This window comes from Astatotilapia calliptera, chromosome 14 (assembly GCF_900246225.1).
Source record: "Astatotilapia calliptera chromosome 14, fAstCal1.2, whole genome shotgun sequence".
Lineage (NCBI taxonomy): Eukaryota > Metazoa > Chordata > Actinopteri > Cichliformes > Cichlidae > Astatotilapia > Astatotilapia calliptera.
The window spans coordinates 24,026,012-24,044,909 of NC_039315.1; the positions used below are offsets into that span (position 1 = coordinate 24,026,012).

At 42.9% G+C, this 18,898-nt stretch overlaps 1 protein-coding gene across 2 annotated transcripts; it reads left to right on the top strand.

Annotated features, from left to right (window-relative positions):
- LOC113036750 (tumor necrosis factor receptor superfamily member 19-like) lies at positions 1 to 17,736 on the top strand. Of its 2 annotated transcripts, none has more exons than XM_026193207.1 (10): positions 1 to 544; positions 1,340 to 1,431; positions 1,941 to 2,054; positions 6,551 to 6,729; positions 6,826 to 6,911; positions 13,377 to 13,541; positions 15,427 to 15,555; positions 15,669 to 15,771; positions 16,416 to 16,615; positions 17,036 to 17,736. In XM_026193207.1, exons 2-10 carry the CDS (start codon positions 1,366 to 1,368, stop codon positions 17,038 to 17,040), a joined length of 1,047 nt encoding a protein of 348 aa, XP_026048992.1. In that variant the 5' UTR covers positions 1 to 544; positions 1,340 to 1,365; the 3' UTR covers positions 17,041 to 17,736. The 2 variants fall into 2 exon arrangements, with proteins under 2 accessions (XP_026048992.1, XP_026048993.1); XM_026193208.1 differs by having other exon boundaries at positions 15,430 to 15,555.
- Positions 17,737 to 18,898: the final 1,162 nt, after the last annotated feature.

The following is an 18,898-nucleotide window of genomic DNA, read 5'->3' on the forward strand; positions in this document are numbered from 1 at the left end:
GTTAGAAGGAGAAAAGCAGGCAGGCTAAACAACTCTGCTGTGTTAACTTTTCCTTTAAACTAGTTTAACGTGTGAGGTCAGAGGGGGCCGTGGGACCACACGGGCCAGCACATAAGGGCAAAGCAAAGGCATCAAATAAAGCACGCACAGACAGAGGGTTTGTAAAACATCTCGATAGAAACCAGCTGAATGGAAACGGTACTACTGATCAGCCTGTGGAGCAGTGTAGGTGTGTGCGTGTGTGTGCGTGAGAGAGAGAGACCGGGTCTTTGATGTAGACAGGCTGATCACAGATCAGATACACGCGCTTCGTATCCAGAAAGCCAACCCCTCTCCCTCCCTCCCTTCCTCTCTCTGCCTTTGATCTCGGTCTGCCCTCGATCCGCAGCGGCTCGGAGTCGAGCCGTGCCGGGCTGGAGGAGCAGCAGCAGCAGCACTGGCATGGTGAGCGGACCGGTGCGGGAAACAGCCCACCACACCTCTCACCGGTCAGCTTTGGACTTCTAAGCGACACTCTGTAATCAGCAGGCCCCGTTTGTAGCAGGTAAGAAGAGCTTTGATGTCGCTTTTAGACGCTCGTAGATAAACGACAGACCGAGCGTTGATTGTATCCACAGGACGGGACAAACCTCGCTTTAAAGGCACGAGACGACTGAAACTCTCAGTCTGTGCACGCGTATTTGGAGAACTTATTCTCCAGTATCCAGTCTATGGTTGCAAAATGTAGTTTTCATTATTTATTTATTTATTTATTTACACACTTTGAAAAGGAAGAAGAAGAATGACACGTCCCTTTTGCAAAGCTGTGGATGCTGTCTTAACAGTTTTCCACATAAAGGAATTTTAATCTTTACTCACACACTGTCTGTATAGTTTTATAGGCTACTTATTTACAATGAGCTTGAGCTATATTGGTGTTTATAGTCTGAATATTCAAACGCACAACTTCCATCTTTTTATGTGATATTAAACGGGTTTCCTCCCTCCCTCCCTTCGTGCTGGCATATCTGGTTTCTTTGTGAACTAATTTTCACTTAAATACCCAATAAAAGTGTTTTGTGTTTTTGGTGGGTAAGGTTTGTCCGCCCAGCAAATTTGCATTTAACAAACCTTCAGCAAATCAGTGCTGTTTAAAAGTTTAACCCTGAGCTTGCTTGTATTGGGTGGAGAAGAATCAAATCACATCATTGTGTTGTTTAGTCTCAGATGATTTTACCCAACCAGCCTTTCTTCCTGATAGACTCTGCACTTTTTTCTTTTCTTTTTGTTAGGGTCTATAACTCTATAATAACATACTTGTGCACACTCACTTGTCTGATTGCTGTTTTTGTTCTTTCAGCTTCAAGCTCTGAGTGGCCCATCAAAATGGTTAGGATGCTTCAGAACACCTTCTCACTTGTGCTAACGTTGCATGTCCTGTATTCATCTCTGGTAAGTTTTTTTTAAAAAATGTTTGCACAAACTTAAAATGGATAATTTTGCTTTGCATGTCTTGTCTGTTGCAATGTGTGCAAGGGAAGCTGGATGACACGTGAGCCAAATGCTTTCAGCTATTTAAACAGTTTGTATATATTCTGCAAAAGTGAAAAACGGCAGATACACTGCATATGCGTTAAATAGGCGACTGCTCAACCTGTGGGATCAGTAAAATCTTTGCTGAAGAGATTGTCAACCGCTGTCTCTGGGCTTAGCATTCACTGCATTGTTGCTTTTGACTTAGATTCTGCTGCTGAAGCTTTACAGTTTTCCCACAGGGCTCATTCAGGTTCGATCTTATCTCTTCCCTGTAGGATCGAGACTTATTTTCAAACAGGAGTCCCAGGGTTTGAAGGGAAGGGAGGGCGGCCTCCATAAATGATTATGGAATCAGACTGCTTTATCTGTTCTGGATGAAATGCAGGAATCTTCTAACTTTCTCCAAATGATTGTCTCTCATTCAGATTCAGGCGAGAGCCGAAGAGCAGACCAGAGAGTGCCGAGAGCAGGAGTACAAGGACCGCTTTGGAAACTGCAAACCCTGCAAGCAGTGTGATGCAGGACAGGAGCTTTCAAAGGTTGGATTTCTTCTAAACTTTTTTGATTTGTCCACAAGAGCGTTTTCCCAAAAAGCAGTGTGTGCCTCGGTTTATTTAAGAAATGGAGAGTGTTGTAATCCATAACAGGTCAGCCGAGTCAGTTTCCCAGAGCTGAACAAAGTTGGCGGGATTTGTGGGGGAAAACTGTTGGTTTATGAAAAGAATGGACATCACTGTTTAGAAAAGTGTATCTTTCCCAGGGAACAGACATTATTTATTACTTCCTGTCTTTCATGCACAAAAACAGCCAAGCTGTTATTAGCTTTTGTAGAACACCGACCCTTCATTAATCAGTCACACCCATACTTTTGACCTTCTGCAGCTGAATGGCTTCCATTGTTTTTCCCCCCATTGCGTCTCGTCCAAACTTATTGTCTTTACTGTTTGAAGGCAGCCATGCCTAAGCTTGCTGCTCTTTCGACTGGGAATACAGTTTTTTCCACCACCTTAGCCACAGGTTTTTTTTGTGTGTGTGTTTGTGTGTGTGCGCTCGCTTTGTACAAACAGGCCTATTTAGTGTCAGTTAAGGCTGGTAAGCAGAGGCTTTCCTCTCTGGCAGCAGCTATGTGCCTACCTACTTCTGCAAGTGTAGGCAGTGATGTAAAAGTGAGTAACTGAATTAATGAGTTTGATTTAATAATGATAGTGGAACACATTAAACCTTGCATATCCCCTTCCCTGCACGCTGGTACGACACAGTAAAAAAACTGAGATAATTAAACCAAAGTTTCTCATTTCTTTGAACACCAAGTCCCCACCTACCTGCTGTTAAAACCCACTGTTTGCATGCAGCGGCCAATCAGAAGGAAGGTGAGGGAAAGGCAAGCTAAAACGGCTTATTTCATACAACGGGAATACTGAAGGGCTACATGACTGATTGTTTTGAGTTATTTTGAATTATGAATCATTCAAAGCTACTCTAGTAGACTCCAAAAAAATTGGTCCTGTTTGAAGGGTAATTTCTCTAACACTTTTGTCTTTGTGCTGTTTGATTGATTGATTGATTAATTGACTGATTGATTGATTGATTGATTAAAAAGCAGCACAATTATTATAAAAGCATGTATATTTGACAGCGAACTGTCAAAAGCAAAAATTAAAACATCCAGACTGCAGGATTTGCTGCAGTAAAAAAAACATTAAAAGCTCTTAAAGTGAAGAATATACTGCACATAAAACATCTGCTAAACTGACTTTACACTTCAAAACATCTTTTAGCACGGACAAAAAACTCTGTATCACCCCCCCCCCCCCCCCCCCCCCCCCCGACATCTGTTGCACACATGCATTTAAGTCTGGATCGCCTTTAATCTCAGTGCACACAGACATGCACTCTGTGGTTGCTGATACGCTTCAGTAGTCCTCGTGTTCCCCTGCAGTGTCGACGGGCATGAATGCCGCTAGCCACCCTGGGGTCCTGGTTAATAATTGGCTGCCTCATTCTTTCTCTGAAGGTAGCGGGATGCTGGCTCAAAATGGAAACCTGGGCCTTGCTCTAGGAGAAAGTTTCCCAGAAAAACAACTTTGTGATCTGAGCTCAGACAATCTGTCTGTATTCTCAAAGGCTAGCCTGACTGTCGAGAGGGAAGCAAAAAACTTTTGGAGTCCCTCTGTGCAGCTGCCATAGAGATCTCAGAGGAATGTGGCCCAGTTTGCTCTGGAAGTTTGCCTCTGGAAGCCGCTCTGAGGCTGGCTGACAAACATCAATTAGCTCCTCCACGCTAACTGTTGCTAAAAGAACCACCCATACAGAGGGAGCATCAATTAAAACCAGTTCTCCCTGACGTACTTCACTTCAGGTTTCATTATAGGAGGTTACTTAGTTAAGCTGTGTTGCATCAAGCATGAAGGTGAAGGCGTAAATCGCCTTCCAATGCATGCTGGAAGATTGCCGGGGGCATTAAAAAAGCGAGGCAGGAACACAACTTTGGCATGTCAGCATCTTGTAGAATGTAAGGGAGAGTGTAGCATTTCCTCTGGCCACACTTCTGGGACAAAGGACTTCTGGGTGGCACTGGCTAAAGAGAGGGAGCAACAGGCAGCAGAAGTGTCAGAGTCACAGTGATCGTTGTGTTTAAACAAGCCAGGCTGTAGTAGAGTTTAAACAGAAATAAAGAGAGCGCGTTATGTCCCACACAAAACACCTCTTTCAAGTAGCACGCCGTTGTTTTTCGTTGTGTTTCATCCCCCGGATCAGATGACTGGCAGAGCCTCCCCGCCCCCCTTGTGATTCCCTCTTAATCTCAGAAATATCTGTGCGTCTGAACTTGCTTCAGGTCCCAGCCAGCACACCCCCAGCACCACCGCCTTCTCTCCCCACACTACAGTGCTGTGTTGTGCTTGGCAGTCTCGCCCAAAGTAGATCAGGAGATAGGGCAGGGAAGCTGGATGTTAAGCATCAGTTTTTCTACGTGTTTTCAGGTGAAAAGCGCACGAGAGAACTTCATGCAAAACTATGGGAGCAGCCACGCTTTGAGGTTTATTTGCTTTAGTTGGGGTTTTTTCCCGTCTTTTTGCACACTACAGTTCAAATAGTTTTCTCCACAGATGATCGCCTTGATGCCCTCAAAAATGTTTTAACAGACTGTTTGTTACATTGCCCTTTTTGGGTATATAATGACTCCCGTCATCACAGATTTCCGCAGCAGAGTGCAGGCTTTCCTTTAGCTGCTGAACACGTCTCAGTTGGGTCTTTGTTGAGCTTTGTTAGCGAGGATAAAAGAAGAAAGGGACGGCTCCTTGATCAGAGGGGCAGGAACTGGCTCCATTTTCCTTTTGTTTCAGTGCTCTGACCTGCTTGTGTCTTTCGTAGCATCAGCCTTTCCTGCCATGCGGTGCCCCATGGACAGAGCTCGTGCCAGTGCCGGGCTGAGCGAGGACGAATCATCCCGGGGCCCCCTCCTTCATGAAGAAGTGGGTCACAGAACCACTGCGCGAGCGGGCTTGGCCGTGCGTTCTTAAAGATCAGATTCAAGAGTCTCTCTCTCTCGTGGTGTGCAATTGTGGGCAGCCAAATCTTTATCCTGACTTTCCCCCCTCTTTATCACTCATCGGTCACCCACATCCACTCCCCTCCCTGGGTTCTTCTGGTCTGCACGACTAGAGGGGTAAGGCCTTATATGGCGAGTTCACAGCAACAGCTGCAGAAGTCCAGCCTTATGGGTCCACCTCGGGCCAGGCCTTGCCCAGGGGTTCAGTGTCAGGCTCACATGTGTTTGGCTGGAAGCACTAAATTCCTCATCATCTTCTGTCCTGACTCTGTGGTGCCGTCACAAGATCACATCTTAGACTCCAGCCTCCATTTTTATTTCTTGCCAGCACGCTTCGCCAATCCTCCCTCCCGCCAATCATATCTAAACCTTCATCCCACATTCCAACAGGAACGCACGCCCGGCCGGTGAAACGGGACACGGGTGAAGAGAGAAGAGAAGGGAGAAGCCCTGTTTGAAGCTGACCTTCACTTTAATGATATACGAGCACCCCACCCCACCGCTCCCTGTGTGTCTTCCTGGATTTAGATTTCAGTGTGGTAATGCTGGATAACAGGAGGGCAGCTGCTGTGGAGCTGATAATGAATGATCGATGTATGATGTCATTCCCTCGGGGTAACGTCAGCTGTCATGGAAATGTCAGTTTGTCACTGAGGTCTCGCAGAGTCATTTTTAGAGATGTGACACAAAGAGAGGGAGAAAGACGGACAGAGGAAAGAACTGAAACAGTTTTGGCTTCTCCTTAGGAAAACTTTATAATGTTGCTTTAAAATGTTGAAGACTTTTGTGTTTCTACTTTGCCAGCTGATATAAAGACTGGGAAAGTCTTAAAAAACTCACACAAGCAAAAAAAAAAAAATACACATTCAATTCCACACAACCAATAAAATAATAAAATCATATCTTTTAATTTACATTATCCTTATTTTTGCTTCGTTCAGGTGATAATGAAGGGCTTTTTTAGGCATTAGATCATTCACACAGTTGAAGGAAGCTGTGCTTTTTATGTGCACTTTGAATTGCTGAACACAAAAAGAGTATTCATCTTGTTTTCTCCATATACCTCTCCATAATCCTTGCCCCCTTCCTGAAGCGTTTCCTTTGCTTTGCTGGCCTCTCAATCAACGGGGCACTCACTGAGTCTGCTTGGAGTGGGAGTCCCACACAAACGCAGCAATAAACCTGCAATAATACAACAGTGGGTGTCCCCTCCAGCCTTTATTATTCAAATGCATGGCCTTTCTGGGTCTTGCAGCGGAAGGCTACTCATTCATACTGACAGAGTCAGGGAGCTTATTGCCAGTGTAAGATGGACTCTCAAAAGAGGCAGGCCACTGTTCTCGTCTGATCCCGCGAGCCAAGATCGTTCTTTAATTCCAGACCCCCGGTAGTCCGCATTCAAGCCCTCTTTTCACCAGCTGCACATCACCCCAAACCAACAACCCCACCTCTTAGCCGGTGTATTTCTCCCATTAATCCTTCCAGGAATGTGGCTTTGGTTATGGAGAGGATGCCCGGTGTGTGCCCTGTCGGAGCAGTCGCTTCAAAGAGGACCGGAGCCTGCAGAAGTGCAAACCCTGCCTGGACTGTGGACTCATCAACCGCTTCCAGAAGGGCAACTGCTCCACCACGAGCAACGCCGTGTGTGGCGACTGCCTGCCAGGGTGAGAGGACGCATCTTGCTGGTCAGTTTTACGAAAACCTACACGTTAATGGCATCTGTTTCGGTTAACAAACATTTGATTTTGTGTCTTGCACAGATATTACAGGAAGACAAAACTAAGCGGTTTCCAGGACATGGAGTGCATACCTTGTGGAGACCCTCCACCTCCTTATGAGCCCAACTGTAAGCACCTTTGCTTTCTCTGACCTCCTCTAACAGTTGGACTAACACGAGTGGGAGATTTTGTCCACTGTTCTCATGAACACACCCCATTCATTCCTAACTCACAATAGACGATGTTTTAACATGAAACAACAGGGATACAATAGTCCAAAAGCAAACATCATCCTCCATGACAAACTTTTGAACTCCTTGCCAAACTGCTGCTGGAACCAAAAAAAAAAGGTGCCGGGCACGCACATGCCAGCACACGGTAGTGGAGTAACCAGCACTGCAGCCATATTTCATTCACCAGCCCTCGCTGAGCCGGCCAGCTACGCTATATGTGCAAATAAATGCTTGGATTTACAAGCTGAGCAGTTGAAAAGCTGAGTAGCATAATAGTGGATTTGCCAACAGTGGATTATATTAGTTCAGAGCATGTCACTCATTAAAAAAAAATCTGTTTGGATTAAATGCGCAAACTTCCTTAAACAAAAACCCAACGGCGTTCCTAATAACGACCCTAATTTTCTTTCTCTTTGTCCCAGCACCAAAGTAAACATGTCTGCAGGAGTGTGCCGCTTCGAGCAGCATCATTTATTTCCATTATGCAAAAAAACCCCAAAAAACAAGGAGGTGTGCTCCGATGCATTCACAAAGCATTGTGGGCTTGCATTCATGTAGGCTGCAGATCCAATTAACTTCTTTCTTCTGGCCTTTGTAAGTAGTTAAGTGCAACCTTATGATTTCACGTTTCCACATAAACCCAACAGGCGAGTGAACTTATACCTTTTGGTAATTGAGTGTGACTTCCTGATGGCGGAGGATACGGCAGCTGTTTCCAACAAGGCTTTTTTTTTTTGGCAACAAGAACATCGGGGCTGTTCAAGCCAGAGTTAACACCCCTGTGTCAAATAAACGAGGACAGCTCTGGGAAAACTCTTAAAAAGGGAAAAAAAAAACAGAAAAACTTTTTTAAACTTTGCGCACGAGCCCCAGGTGTAAAGAAGAGTCGCTTCATCGGATCGTCTGCTCCCGGTTGGGTTTTTCATCTTTGTATCTCTGTCGGTGTAGCGCGTGTAATGAGCGCTGGCCTTGGGGCAGCCCCCCTCCCCGTCTGCACGTTCGTCCATCTGCGCAGCTCCCCGTTTTGATAATAGTGCAGCCCCCGTGAAACAAAATGGCCATTGTGTCTGAGAACATAGCTGGTAGTTAGCTCCTACAGAGACTCTCAGTGGAACATTTCCAAATGTTTGAAAATCTCGCCCCCCTTCCCTGCCTCCACCTCTGCCTCCAGTGTTATCTTGAGCAGGGTGGTGAAAACTTAAAGGGCAGATCATTCTAATAGGCCACACTGGGCCCAGGGGCTGGTGGTGGTGGTGGGGGTAAAGGTGCAGCTGTGCAGGGGAGGTATGCTGCCGTCTGTGGTGGACTGTAAATCTCAAACCGCTCCTTTCTTCTCCTCCCTTTTTCTTTTATGCCCCCCCCCCCCCCCCCCCACCTCCCCCAGTGGCTTCTTGGAGCTGAGTTAAAAATGAGGTTGTGTTTTATGGATTCCCTTCAGCCTCTTTAATGCGTTTCATCTGCTGAAGTTCTTCACTGTCACGGTAGATCTCAGAGACTAACACACGGGCGTGCAGACAGATACGTGTGCACGCGCGCACACATACACACACTTGTTGAAGGAATGCTACCTGCTCTTTGTGCCTTGTCCCGGTATCACATTTATTACAGTGTCAGAAAGGATTTAGAGCGAGTCAGACGGGAATTTGATCCTTATTTTTATTCAGAGAACAGAGAAACAGTGCCGTCAGCTATAAACCACAGTTATATTATTAGGTATATTTGAGGCAGGTTGGAAAAACTGTGCTAATATTACTACTTCCTGATAGTGCTACTACACACACTCACTTGCCACTTCAATAGGTACAGCTTGCTAATAACAGGCTGGTCCCTCTTTTGCCTTCAGAACAGCTGTAAGCCTTTGTGGCACAGATTCAACAAGGTGCAGGAAACAGATTTTGGTCCAATCTCCCACTGGAAACATCACAAAGGTGCTGTATTAGATTGAGATCTGGTGACTGTGGAGGACATCTGAGTACAGTGACGTGAACATGGTCAGCAAGAATACTTTAGTAGGCTGTGGTGTTTAAGCAATGCTCAGCTAGTGCTTAAGTATGTCAAGGAAATATCCCTGAACAATTACACCACCAGCAGCCTGATCTGTCGATTCAAGGGAGAGTGGATGGATGCTTTCATGTTGTTTACTCCAGATTCTGACCCCACCATCTGAATGTTGCAGCAGAAATTGGGAAAATGCCACCCTGTCTGATGAGTCTCATTGCATGTAGCCTCAGTTTTCTGTTCTAAGCTGACAGGAGTGACATCCATTGTGATGGCAGTCCTATTTAGAAATTCATAATGCTAGAGAAAAAAAACAGAGCTTATAGATATATGTCATTAGCATATTTCTCTACCTTAAATTTTATACCACATAACATGTTTAGACTCTGATAGAGCTCCATTGTAAAAGCATTCAGGCGTTTTGACAGCTCCCAATTAAATACTCCAAAACTTTCGTTCAGCTCTACTAAAGAAGCTCTTAAAATAGTGTTCATAGACGGTCAAAGAGCCTTCAGAGGTGTAAAGAAGTGCTTCTTTTATTTGGACTTTGTGGCATTCCATAAAGTCAGCAGGCTATGAAAGGCTGTGGTTTATTGGTCTGGTTTGTATGCAGATAATATCAGCAGGTGAGCTCTCTTCAATGGACCAGTGTTGGTCTGTGTTTGCTGCAGCTGCTGCGTCTCCGATAACAGGCTGGCTTGTGATGCTCGCTTCGGATGAGCTGAATTTGACCATGACAATGAAGGCAGAGTTTAAACATAACGGTCAGACGTCAGATACAGTACAGAGAGATTATTGGCATAACTCTCACAAAACACAAACATGCTGATATTTCAGCTTGTCAGTGTCAGTGTGGGGTGAGGAATATATATTTTACCAATGGCATACAGTACTGTGCAAAAGTCTTGAGCTACCCCTCATTTCTTTATATTTTCATAGGAAATTTGGGGAAGAAGGTGTTTGCAGTGTGTTTAGGATCATTGCCATATTGAAAAAGTGAAGCTGTTGTCAATCAGTTTTTTTCTAATTGGTACTGCATGGTAGATTAAAATCTGAGGGCTGAAATGTAGTCCCAAACCATTTCTTGACGGCCAATGCGGCCATTTCTGATAAAGCTTCAGTGAACAGTAGATGATCAACTGAAGTGACAGATGTATCACTCAGGTCCTGCGTGAGGCCTTTTTTTTTTTTTTTTGTATTTCTTAAGGTTACGGCTTTTTGATCTGCTGTAGATTTCCGTTTGTCCCTCAATCTGTGCTGTCATTCGCATTTTTCACAGATTCAGCTAAAGATACTGGAACAAATTGTGTTTTTGCCACAGGTCAGCAGTAACAAGTAATGTTCTTTGCCAAGTTGTTTGTTATGTATGGGCACAAGGCTGGTTCATGCCTTGAATTAGGTGCTTGAATGATTGACAGGTCAGCATTAGGTGGCTTAACAAACAGAAACAAAACAATCCTCTGAAAATGGTCAGGTAGAAGGAGTGGACTGAACATGAGTAAACGTAACTGAAAAAGCAGCCAATGTCCAAAGAAAAACTTCAGAAAGCCTGAAGGACTATTGTTTGACATCACATCAAAGTCTGGCTCCTTATTTGCATATTAAAACCACTATTTTAGAAAACTGGCCAGATATAAACAAATGGTCTTACTGTAAGTAATCAGCTGGGTGCTTTAATGGCAATAATGATTAGATTATGAAAAAAAAAAATACTAATAGGCACTTTGAAGCTGTACATCTATTTACACTTTTTTTCCAGGTAAAAAACTATTTCCTACCAAATACCCTTTCAATGAAAACCTTTGAATCCATCAGGTAACATGAACTTTGAATCCAGCTGTAACCACTGTTCAAATGTCTATTTTGTAAAAGTCTGCAAATGAGAAATTACATTAATAGTGCCTCAGTTGCATATTTAAACAAACAAAAATCACTAAACATAGAATATAATGTAAATAGTCAAGTGTGCAAATTTTTATTGGGATGTGTTATCCCATTTGTCTCCGCTGTCATTTAGTGTTTATTGATGCCGGAGCAGGATTGAATGCTTCACTTCACACAAAGTCTTTAGGCACAAAATCCCCTAAATAAAGTGCATTTTAGATTTTTTAATAACAAGCAATAAGTCATGTTTCTGACATTATGCTCTTTTCTGTGCTTATCTCAAACGTATCCTTTACTCTGCCCCCTCGGTCAAACTGAGTATTGTAACTCCGCTTGGCGTTACAATACTTATTATTTTAGTTGGTCTCTTTTTCTCCCCCCCTTTTTTTAAAGGAATGTTAAAATACCCCTATCCCCTATCTGTCTGCATTAAAGAAAAAAAAAAACCTTCACAAAGTTAAATGTTTACATTGCATAACAAAGAGCTCTTGGAAGTGAAAAGGCTCAAACCAGCTGTCTGTATGATTAATATACTGAAAGCAAACAGCAAAGTTTTCTCAAACAAATGTCATTCATTATATTTGCCATACTTTTCAGTATGCTTTGTGGACAGTAATGCTAAGCTAGTTGCACGTGTTCTCAGAGATAAGTTTATTCCAATCACACTGCTTTTGTTTTTTTGTTCACCTCTTCTTAAAGCTGCAGACTAATGTGGAGACGTGCAGCTTACATGCTACACATGTTACCCAGTCTCCTGATATCTGTACCCAGGATGTCTGTGCCACACTGTTTCTGTGTATTGCTGTGATTAAAATCTGGAGAGGATTGAGAACGTGCTGCTGCAGACGTGCTTAGTTTTATAACCCTGCTAAATTTACATGGGTTAAGAAAAAATGTTGCCTAACCTTAAAAAAACAAAACAAAACAGCGTTTAGAAAGAAAAGGTGCAGCAAACTTGTTTTTATTATGTGTTGCAAATCAGGTTTAAAAACTACTGCTTTTAAAAATCTGCCAAATCAAATATCCTCGGCAACCTTGTGTGATTAACATTTGGGATAAATAACACACATAAGAGTTCAACATTTAAAACCAAATTTTAAGTTTGTTTTGCAATTTTTGGTTGTTTGTTTGTTTCTCTATCAAAGTATAAATCCTAAAGCCAACATATTTTTATCTGCTAATAAGGCTAAAGATTCAAATAATTTCAGAAAGTTGCAAAAAAAAGCTTCAGACTCCTCTTCACGCTTGGTTTTTGACAGTTTTTTCTACTCTTTGCTCTGTATGATGTCAGAGTGTTGATATGCCTAATTTGGTCATTTCTGGCACAGCAGCCCCACCCACCTCCCTGTTCAAATTATTGTTTATTTGCGGCAGCCAATCAGGAGGAACGTGGCTCACAGAGAGAAAAAATGGAGCTCAAATGGCTTGTTTCACATGTAAGATCTAATATCCCTGTGTTGGTGTTGTTCCTACATCATCAGAATAATGTTGGTCAAGGATCAACATTGTCTGGTCATTCACTTAGCATTAGCCAGAAAGTTAGCAATGACTTTACTTTCCTGCTTTGGTGGTCGACTGTGTGTAGCAACTAGTTGAGAAAATACAGGGACACTCAGCAGGTAAGCAGACAGACATTTTTGCTTGGGAGTCGGCAAAAGGGCAAAATAAAAAGCTTCAAAACTGACAGTTACTGTTAAGTGTATGCTAATGCTACAGCTCTGTCTATTGTTTGCTTCCGTGTTTGCACAAAGTGGCCAAAAATACCACATAAAGCAGCTTTAAACAGCGTTAGAAAACACATAGAAGTTTTCAGTCTAGCTGCTCTTACCGTAGTTTACATTTGGAGCCTATATTTTATCTATATCTGTGGGGTGTTGAGAAGGATAATTATACATAGCAGGAGCCATTTTTTTTTTCCAAACAGCATTAATCCACATTATACGCTGATGTTCTGCATGTGTGGGAACTTGAGCTGCATTCTTTGTAAGCCTGCCCTATCCGTATGAGTTTTTGTCTTTGTGTTAAAGGTCACGAAGGTGGGTACACACACTGACATCACATTTCCCCTCAGGAAGGAGGACTGTAATGCCACGCTCACACACTCAGTGACACAACATTAAGCTTTCCCTCTGCCACATACACACTCCTATGTGCCCAGTATATCCACCTCTTGATTTAAAAGCTGTTAGGGCAGCCTGAGGGTAGAGGGGGGGAAACGACTGTAAATCATCTTCTGCAGAGTATGAAGCAGAGGCAGATGAAAGAATTTAACATGGAGTCTTTTCTCTTTGAACTCTACTTTTTTCATTAGCATGGAGATTACTGACTTGAGGCAAATAAAAGTTGATAGGCTGAGAACTCTTTTAAGAAAAAGGTATTATCCTCATATTTGTCGTCGTTGTTTTAACCCTTTTTTGTGTCTGATACCTTGCTGGTAAACTGTACTTCACATTTGTCTCCTTTCTATTTCCTTGGCAGGCAGCGGGCGTGTGAATCTGGTGCCGCTGCCCTCGGTAGTGACCAGTCCACGGGACATGGCTCTGGCTGCGGTCATCTGCAGCGCTCTTGCTACAGTGCTGCTGGCCCTGCTCGTTCTGTGTGTCATCTACTGCAAGAGGCAGCTGCTGGAGAAGAAGCCCAGCGGTGAGTCCCGATGCTCTGAAGCCGCATGTGTCACATTTTCTTGTGTCCAAAATAACCATCGGAATAAGAGCTGGAACTTAATGAGCGTGGTTGTGGCAGATGTGTAAAGTAAGATTAAAGTTTTAGTGCAAGAACGTTTTCATGCACCTTGACAACATAGCAAGCATTGGACTTTGAACGCCCGCATCAGGTGCTGAACTTTCAGGGCACAGTAAAATTTCTAGTTCGATATGTACTCTAGTCAGGCGTTCCAAAAACAAAGGAAAGCTCATCAGTGTTCCAAAACGTATTTAGTTATACAACATCAAACAGTGTAGATAAGATGGCGATAAGTTATCTCAAACGTGTGCTTTAAGACGTGCCGAGAGGGCAGCTATGTGGAAGCTGGAGTCTGTAGTCCTTACACAACGTAATCAGAGGTTTACACACCCCTTTTGGGCATGAATGTCGTGGTTATTTTTGGCTATTTATGGTTATTTTGCACTGTTCTTTTCCCAGTTGCACAGCATGCAGCCATGTGATTTAAAAAAACAAGACTTGGATGCACAAGTTTGAAATTATTTTGGATTTTTGGTAGTTTCTTTTTGCCAGCATAAAAAGGATTTGCTTGATAGCACTCAGTGGATTGACCAATATTCAGAACAATGGGAAAGTCCAAGGAACTCGGTGAAGATCTAAGATTTAGACAAGTAGGGAAGGTCTCTTTGAGGTATTTCTAAACAACTGCAGGTTTTAAGATCATCAGTTCAAATAACTGTACGAGTAGATCCTCGTGCTCTTCTGAAGTTTGCAGCTGCCCACATGGACAAGTCTTCTAGGGAAAGGTTTTATTGTCAGATGAGACAAAGATTGAGCTGTTTGGCCACAATGACGAGAGATATGTTTAGAAGAGTAAAGGTGAGGGTTTCAAACTTAAGAACACTGTATAAACTGTCAAGCATAATAGTGGTAGCTTCAGCTTTACCTCAAATAAACAGCTAAACATTTAAAACTTGGGCACAGTTGGGTGTTTGAACAGGACAATGATTCCAAACGCACATCAGAACTGGTTTTGGGATAAAGCAGGCGAACATTAAGCTGTGAACTATGGTAAAAGCCAGGTCCGTACCAGCAACTCATTTGAATGGATTTAAATTCAAACTTGTGCACCCAATTCCTGGTCTTGAACGTCGTTAAAGATGTATGCAATCCAACCTGGAAAAAGAACAAAGAAATATTCTGCATATGAAGGGACTCCATAGCTGTAAATAAGGCAGCTGTATGAACATGCCATTGCTCCTTTTAGCTCTAAGAACAGGGTGCAGTGTTGAGCTTTATCAAACCCTGATGTTGCATATTTGTGGAATTCTTGAGTCCAAAAATGCCTCAATATGTGAAACGTCCCCAGGCAAAGAATTAATGACATCACGTTTCCCTTGCTGTGCTTGCTCCAAACAAAGAGTGCGGTAGAAGTTACCAAGGAGGTACCAGTTGTGTATTGTTTTTTTGGTTTTTCATACTTGTGTGATGTAAAGTGAGTTAATTATTTCATCAGTAGTTTCAGCCAGTAGAAACACGAACCCCGCCCTTCACTCCAGCGAAATGCTAACAGTTGTTTTTTTAAATTATACAAAGGAATTTTAATTGGTCTTATGGACCCGAGGGTTGTAAGGCATTTCCCAACGCATAAGAGAGCATGTAAATTTAGTAGATAAACACTTCGGTTGGAGCTGGAAGGATTTCACCTGACAGAAGTCATAATACGAGCAAAGTTGTACCACACTGGTTTCTATAATTAGTCTTAAAAGTCCCACCTTTTATTTGGTAGTTCTCAATCGAGGTAATAATGCTGTTATAAAAGTTTCACAGTCATTACTTAATCTGTCATCTCTGTGTGTTTCCTCAGCAGCTTCTCTGAGGTCTCAGGACTGTCCCTACCGCGGAGCAGAGCTCTCCTGCCTGGACGCCCGCTGGCTCCATGACTTTCCACAGAGACCTTGCTGCCAGTGTCACCTGAGCCCCGGACACACCTGTGGTAGGCTGCGGTTCACATCAAAGGGATTTTGCACTGAAATCGACAGACAATGACTACAAACGCTGGGTGAATTTCTGTTTGTGTAAAGTTGTGTCCCTGTGTGTGCTGTTCAGGTCCCGTCCATCTAATCCCGTCTCTGTGCTGCGATGAGAGCTGCAGTCTGGGCCGCAGCCAGGGTAACAGTCCTTTCCAGTCCCAGATGAGTCTCAGTGAAGGGTGAGGATAAAAAAATACAACTGATATTTTAAGAGAGTTTTTTGGGGTTGTTTTTTTTTTTTTTTACAGCACAAAGAGTAACTAGCTGAGGTTAAGATGCTGCTGCTGAGTAACTCCATATTACTTGCATTACATTAAAGCTTATGATAACATGCTTGGTTTGGTTAACACCTTTATCCAAACATTTGTCAGCACAGACAGAAATGACTAAGAAACCAGCAGTGTTTGCACTACTTGGCTCTGCTGAGTGGCTAGTAGCTAAATTCAACATTAAAGCTCATGTCCAGCTCTGCATTTTTATTCTTTATTCTCTACCAGACTAAATGTGCATGATTCACAGTTCAAAACAAGATTTTTAGCTACTCTCTCTTTAACCTTTCTACTGATTGGTTGCCCCTTGCAAACAGAATGTCTGATAATCAGGTGGGTGGAGCTTCAGAGTAGGCTAGTCAGCTGCAACATTGGTACCCTTCTGCTTTACCGCCTCAGGCCCAACGTTCTATTTTCAGGTGTTTCAACGAGGTGTTGCAGATACAATTTAAATGACACCTTTGAAGTGCTGACAGCATGCAGAAGCCACAGGGTGTGGCTGCAGACAGATTTGGGATGATATTAACTACAATTTTCTTAATTATGCTTCCCAGAAATGCAAACATGGACGAGGAGCTGGAAGGACATCCCGAGGCCGTCTGTAGGGCTGAGTATTTTGATGAACCTGCAGAAGGACCTGGGGCGGTGGGAGAAGAGGAGGATGAGGGGGAAAGGTGCGGGTTGAGGGACAAATCCCCTGAGAGGAGCTCACGGAGCTGCAGTGAAGCTGTGACAGATGTATCGACTCAGGAAGGTGAGGCAATATTAGCTCAATTCCTCTTTCAGAGAAGAAAACCAGAAACACTGATAGATTTTTTTTTAATTGGTTAAAAAAAATTAAATTCTTCATGTTTTATTGGTGTATTAACTCACTTGCTTGTGCAAAGAAAAAAAATCACATGGCCTCTCCCATGATTTAAAACACAGGCTCGGTATGAAATAAATCCCATAATCCCTGCTGAGAGTTAGAAGCTGTTCATCAACTGCTCTCAAACTCACGGCTTGCCTTTTTATAGCCTTGGACGCGACTCTGTGTCCATGAGGAGCAGCTGGTAAATAAAGTTCTTTGATGTAGACAAGACTGTCCTGTTTTAAGTCAGGTTCTTGGCTGGGCGAGGGTAGATACGTTACTAATCACTGCGTGTCTGCATTCCTCTTCCTGCTCTCTTTCCAGGATGACATAGATTTCTTTGGCTTGTGTTCCACCCTTGAACCACCCTGGACTCGACAACAGCCGTGGCCGGATCCTGTCTCGGATTTCTCACTAGTTCACCCCCATCAAACACAAAAAAAACAAAAAACACCGCAACCACCACTACATACACCCAGACAACCAGTGTGGCCACTCTGCCCACTTCAGAGCCCTCCATCTACCAGAACATGTGCTTACATGCAAACAAAAGCATAGAGACTGTGAATTCGTTGACCCAGAAGGTAAAAATCATATGAAGTTCAAATGTCGACCTATTACTGCGGAGCGCAGTGAATCAAAATGAGCCTCTGCTCTGCATCGAGAATGTCTTGCATCTTCATGTGTAAGAGAACAAGCAAACAAACAAACAAAAAAACTGTACCGCTCATTTAGCAGCTGGTGTTATGAAGCTTTTGTGTGTAAAGTTTGAAGTGTGACGAAAAGTGTCAAAAGTGATTATGTTGCACATTGAAGACAATCTTGATAATATGGAACAAGTTAAGATGAGGAATGTCTAAGTGATAAATGTGTTGTAGATACTGTAAGATAGTAAATAGGTCAATATTTTTGTAACATAGGCATCATGTATGTCCCCCTCCCATGCACCCAGTTATGACGATGGTTGCGTTTGGTCACTTCCATGTGCCATTTTTGTAAATAAACCACTTGAACATGTTTACATACATTCTGTCATCATCTTTATTTTTTGTTAAATGTAAAAATTCTTTAATGAAATTAAAAAGTCAGTCATATGGATGAAGTTCTGAGGTCTTCTTTTTTTTAAATCAATAACTACGAACTCATAGTATGTACTGCGCTGCTTTGAATCAGTCACTCACTCGTGTGATAATAGACTTCTCTGCATTGAATCATTACTTGTTAATCTCTGGTTCCCTTTCATAGCACATCTTTTGTTCTGTCTTCCTCCGCTCACCCCAACCATTTGCAGCAGGTGGCCGCCCCTCCCTGAGCCTGCTTCTGCTAAAGGCTTCTTCCTGTTAAAAGGGAGTTTTTCCTTTCCACTTGCACCAGCGTTTGCTCATAGGGAGTCATATGATTGTTGGGTTTTTCTCTGTTGTATTATTGTAGGGCCTCAAGGTGACTGTTGTTGTAATTTGGGGCAGTATGAATAAAATTGAACTGAACTGAATGTTGCTAAAGAATCAGTACTAATAAGACCAGGCAACATTTTCCAGTTTATTATATAATTTTGGTGATCCCAATGCGAACTGTAGCCTCAGTGTCCTGTTCTTAGCTGATGAGTGTCACCTGGTGTGGTCTCCTGTAGTCCATATGCTTCAAAGTTCCCGTGTTGTTACAACCAAAGTATGCAGATGAGCAGTTACTTGTTGCCTTCCTATCAACTCGGTCTCCTATGACATCATCAAGGCATTTTCATCCAGAGAGCTGCCACTCACTGGATATCTTTCTTGTCAGACGAGTCTCTGTAAACCAGTTCAAAGTCACATAACTCACCTTTATTCCCCATCCTGATGCTCAGTTTGAACTTCAGCAGGATCCAGTCTGAATGGAGTGCTGCCATGAAACTGGCTGATCAGATTTTTTGTGTTAACCAGCAGATTAACAGGTAAGTGTATATTGCCATCTATCTTCTAATTTAAAAAAAACATTTTATAAATATGACGGCTGATCACCACAGAAAAAAAAATCACTAAAGAATGATTTAATCTAAACATCTTATGTTTCTTCCAAAGCCATCTGTGCAGGCGGCGTAGCACTCAGTGTGACAAGTCAACTTGTTTTGATGCCTAAAATTACACTAACATCAATACTGGGGCTGCACTTCAGTTACATTTAATCTCTGCTGATATAATTTGCTTCAGG

What these genes read in the sequence shown, in the direction of transcription:
- LOC113036750 (XM_026193207.1), top strand. Translation starts at nt 1,366, where the DNA reads ATGGTTAGGATGCTTCAGAACACCTTCTCACTTGTGCTAACGTTGCAT. An exon ending in ATGTCCTGTATTCATCTCTG is followed by an intron (nt 1,432 to 1,940) that starts GTAAGTTTTTTT and finishes TCTCTCATTCAG; the next exon opens with ATTCAGGCGAGAGCCGAAGA. An exon ending in GCTGGAGAAGAAGCCCAGCG is followed by an intron (nt 13,542 to 15,426) that starts GTGAGTCCCGAT and finishes GTGTTTCCTCAG; the next exon opens with CAGCTTCTCTGAGGTCTCAG.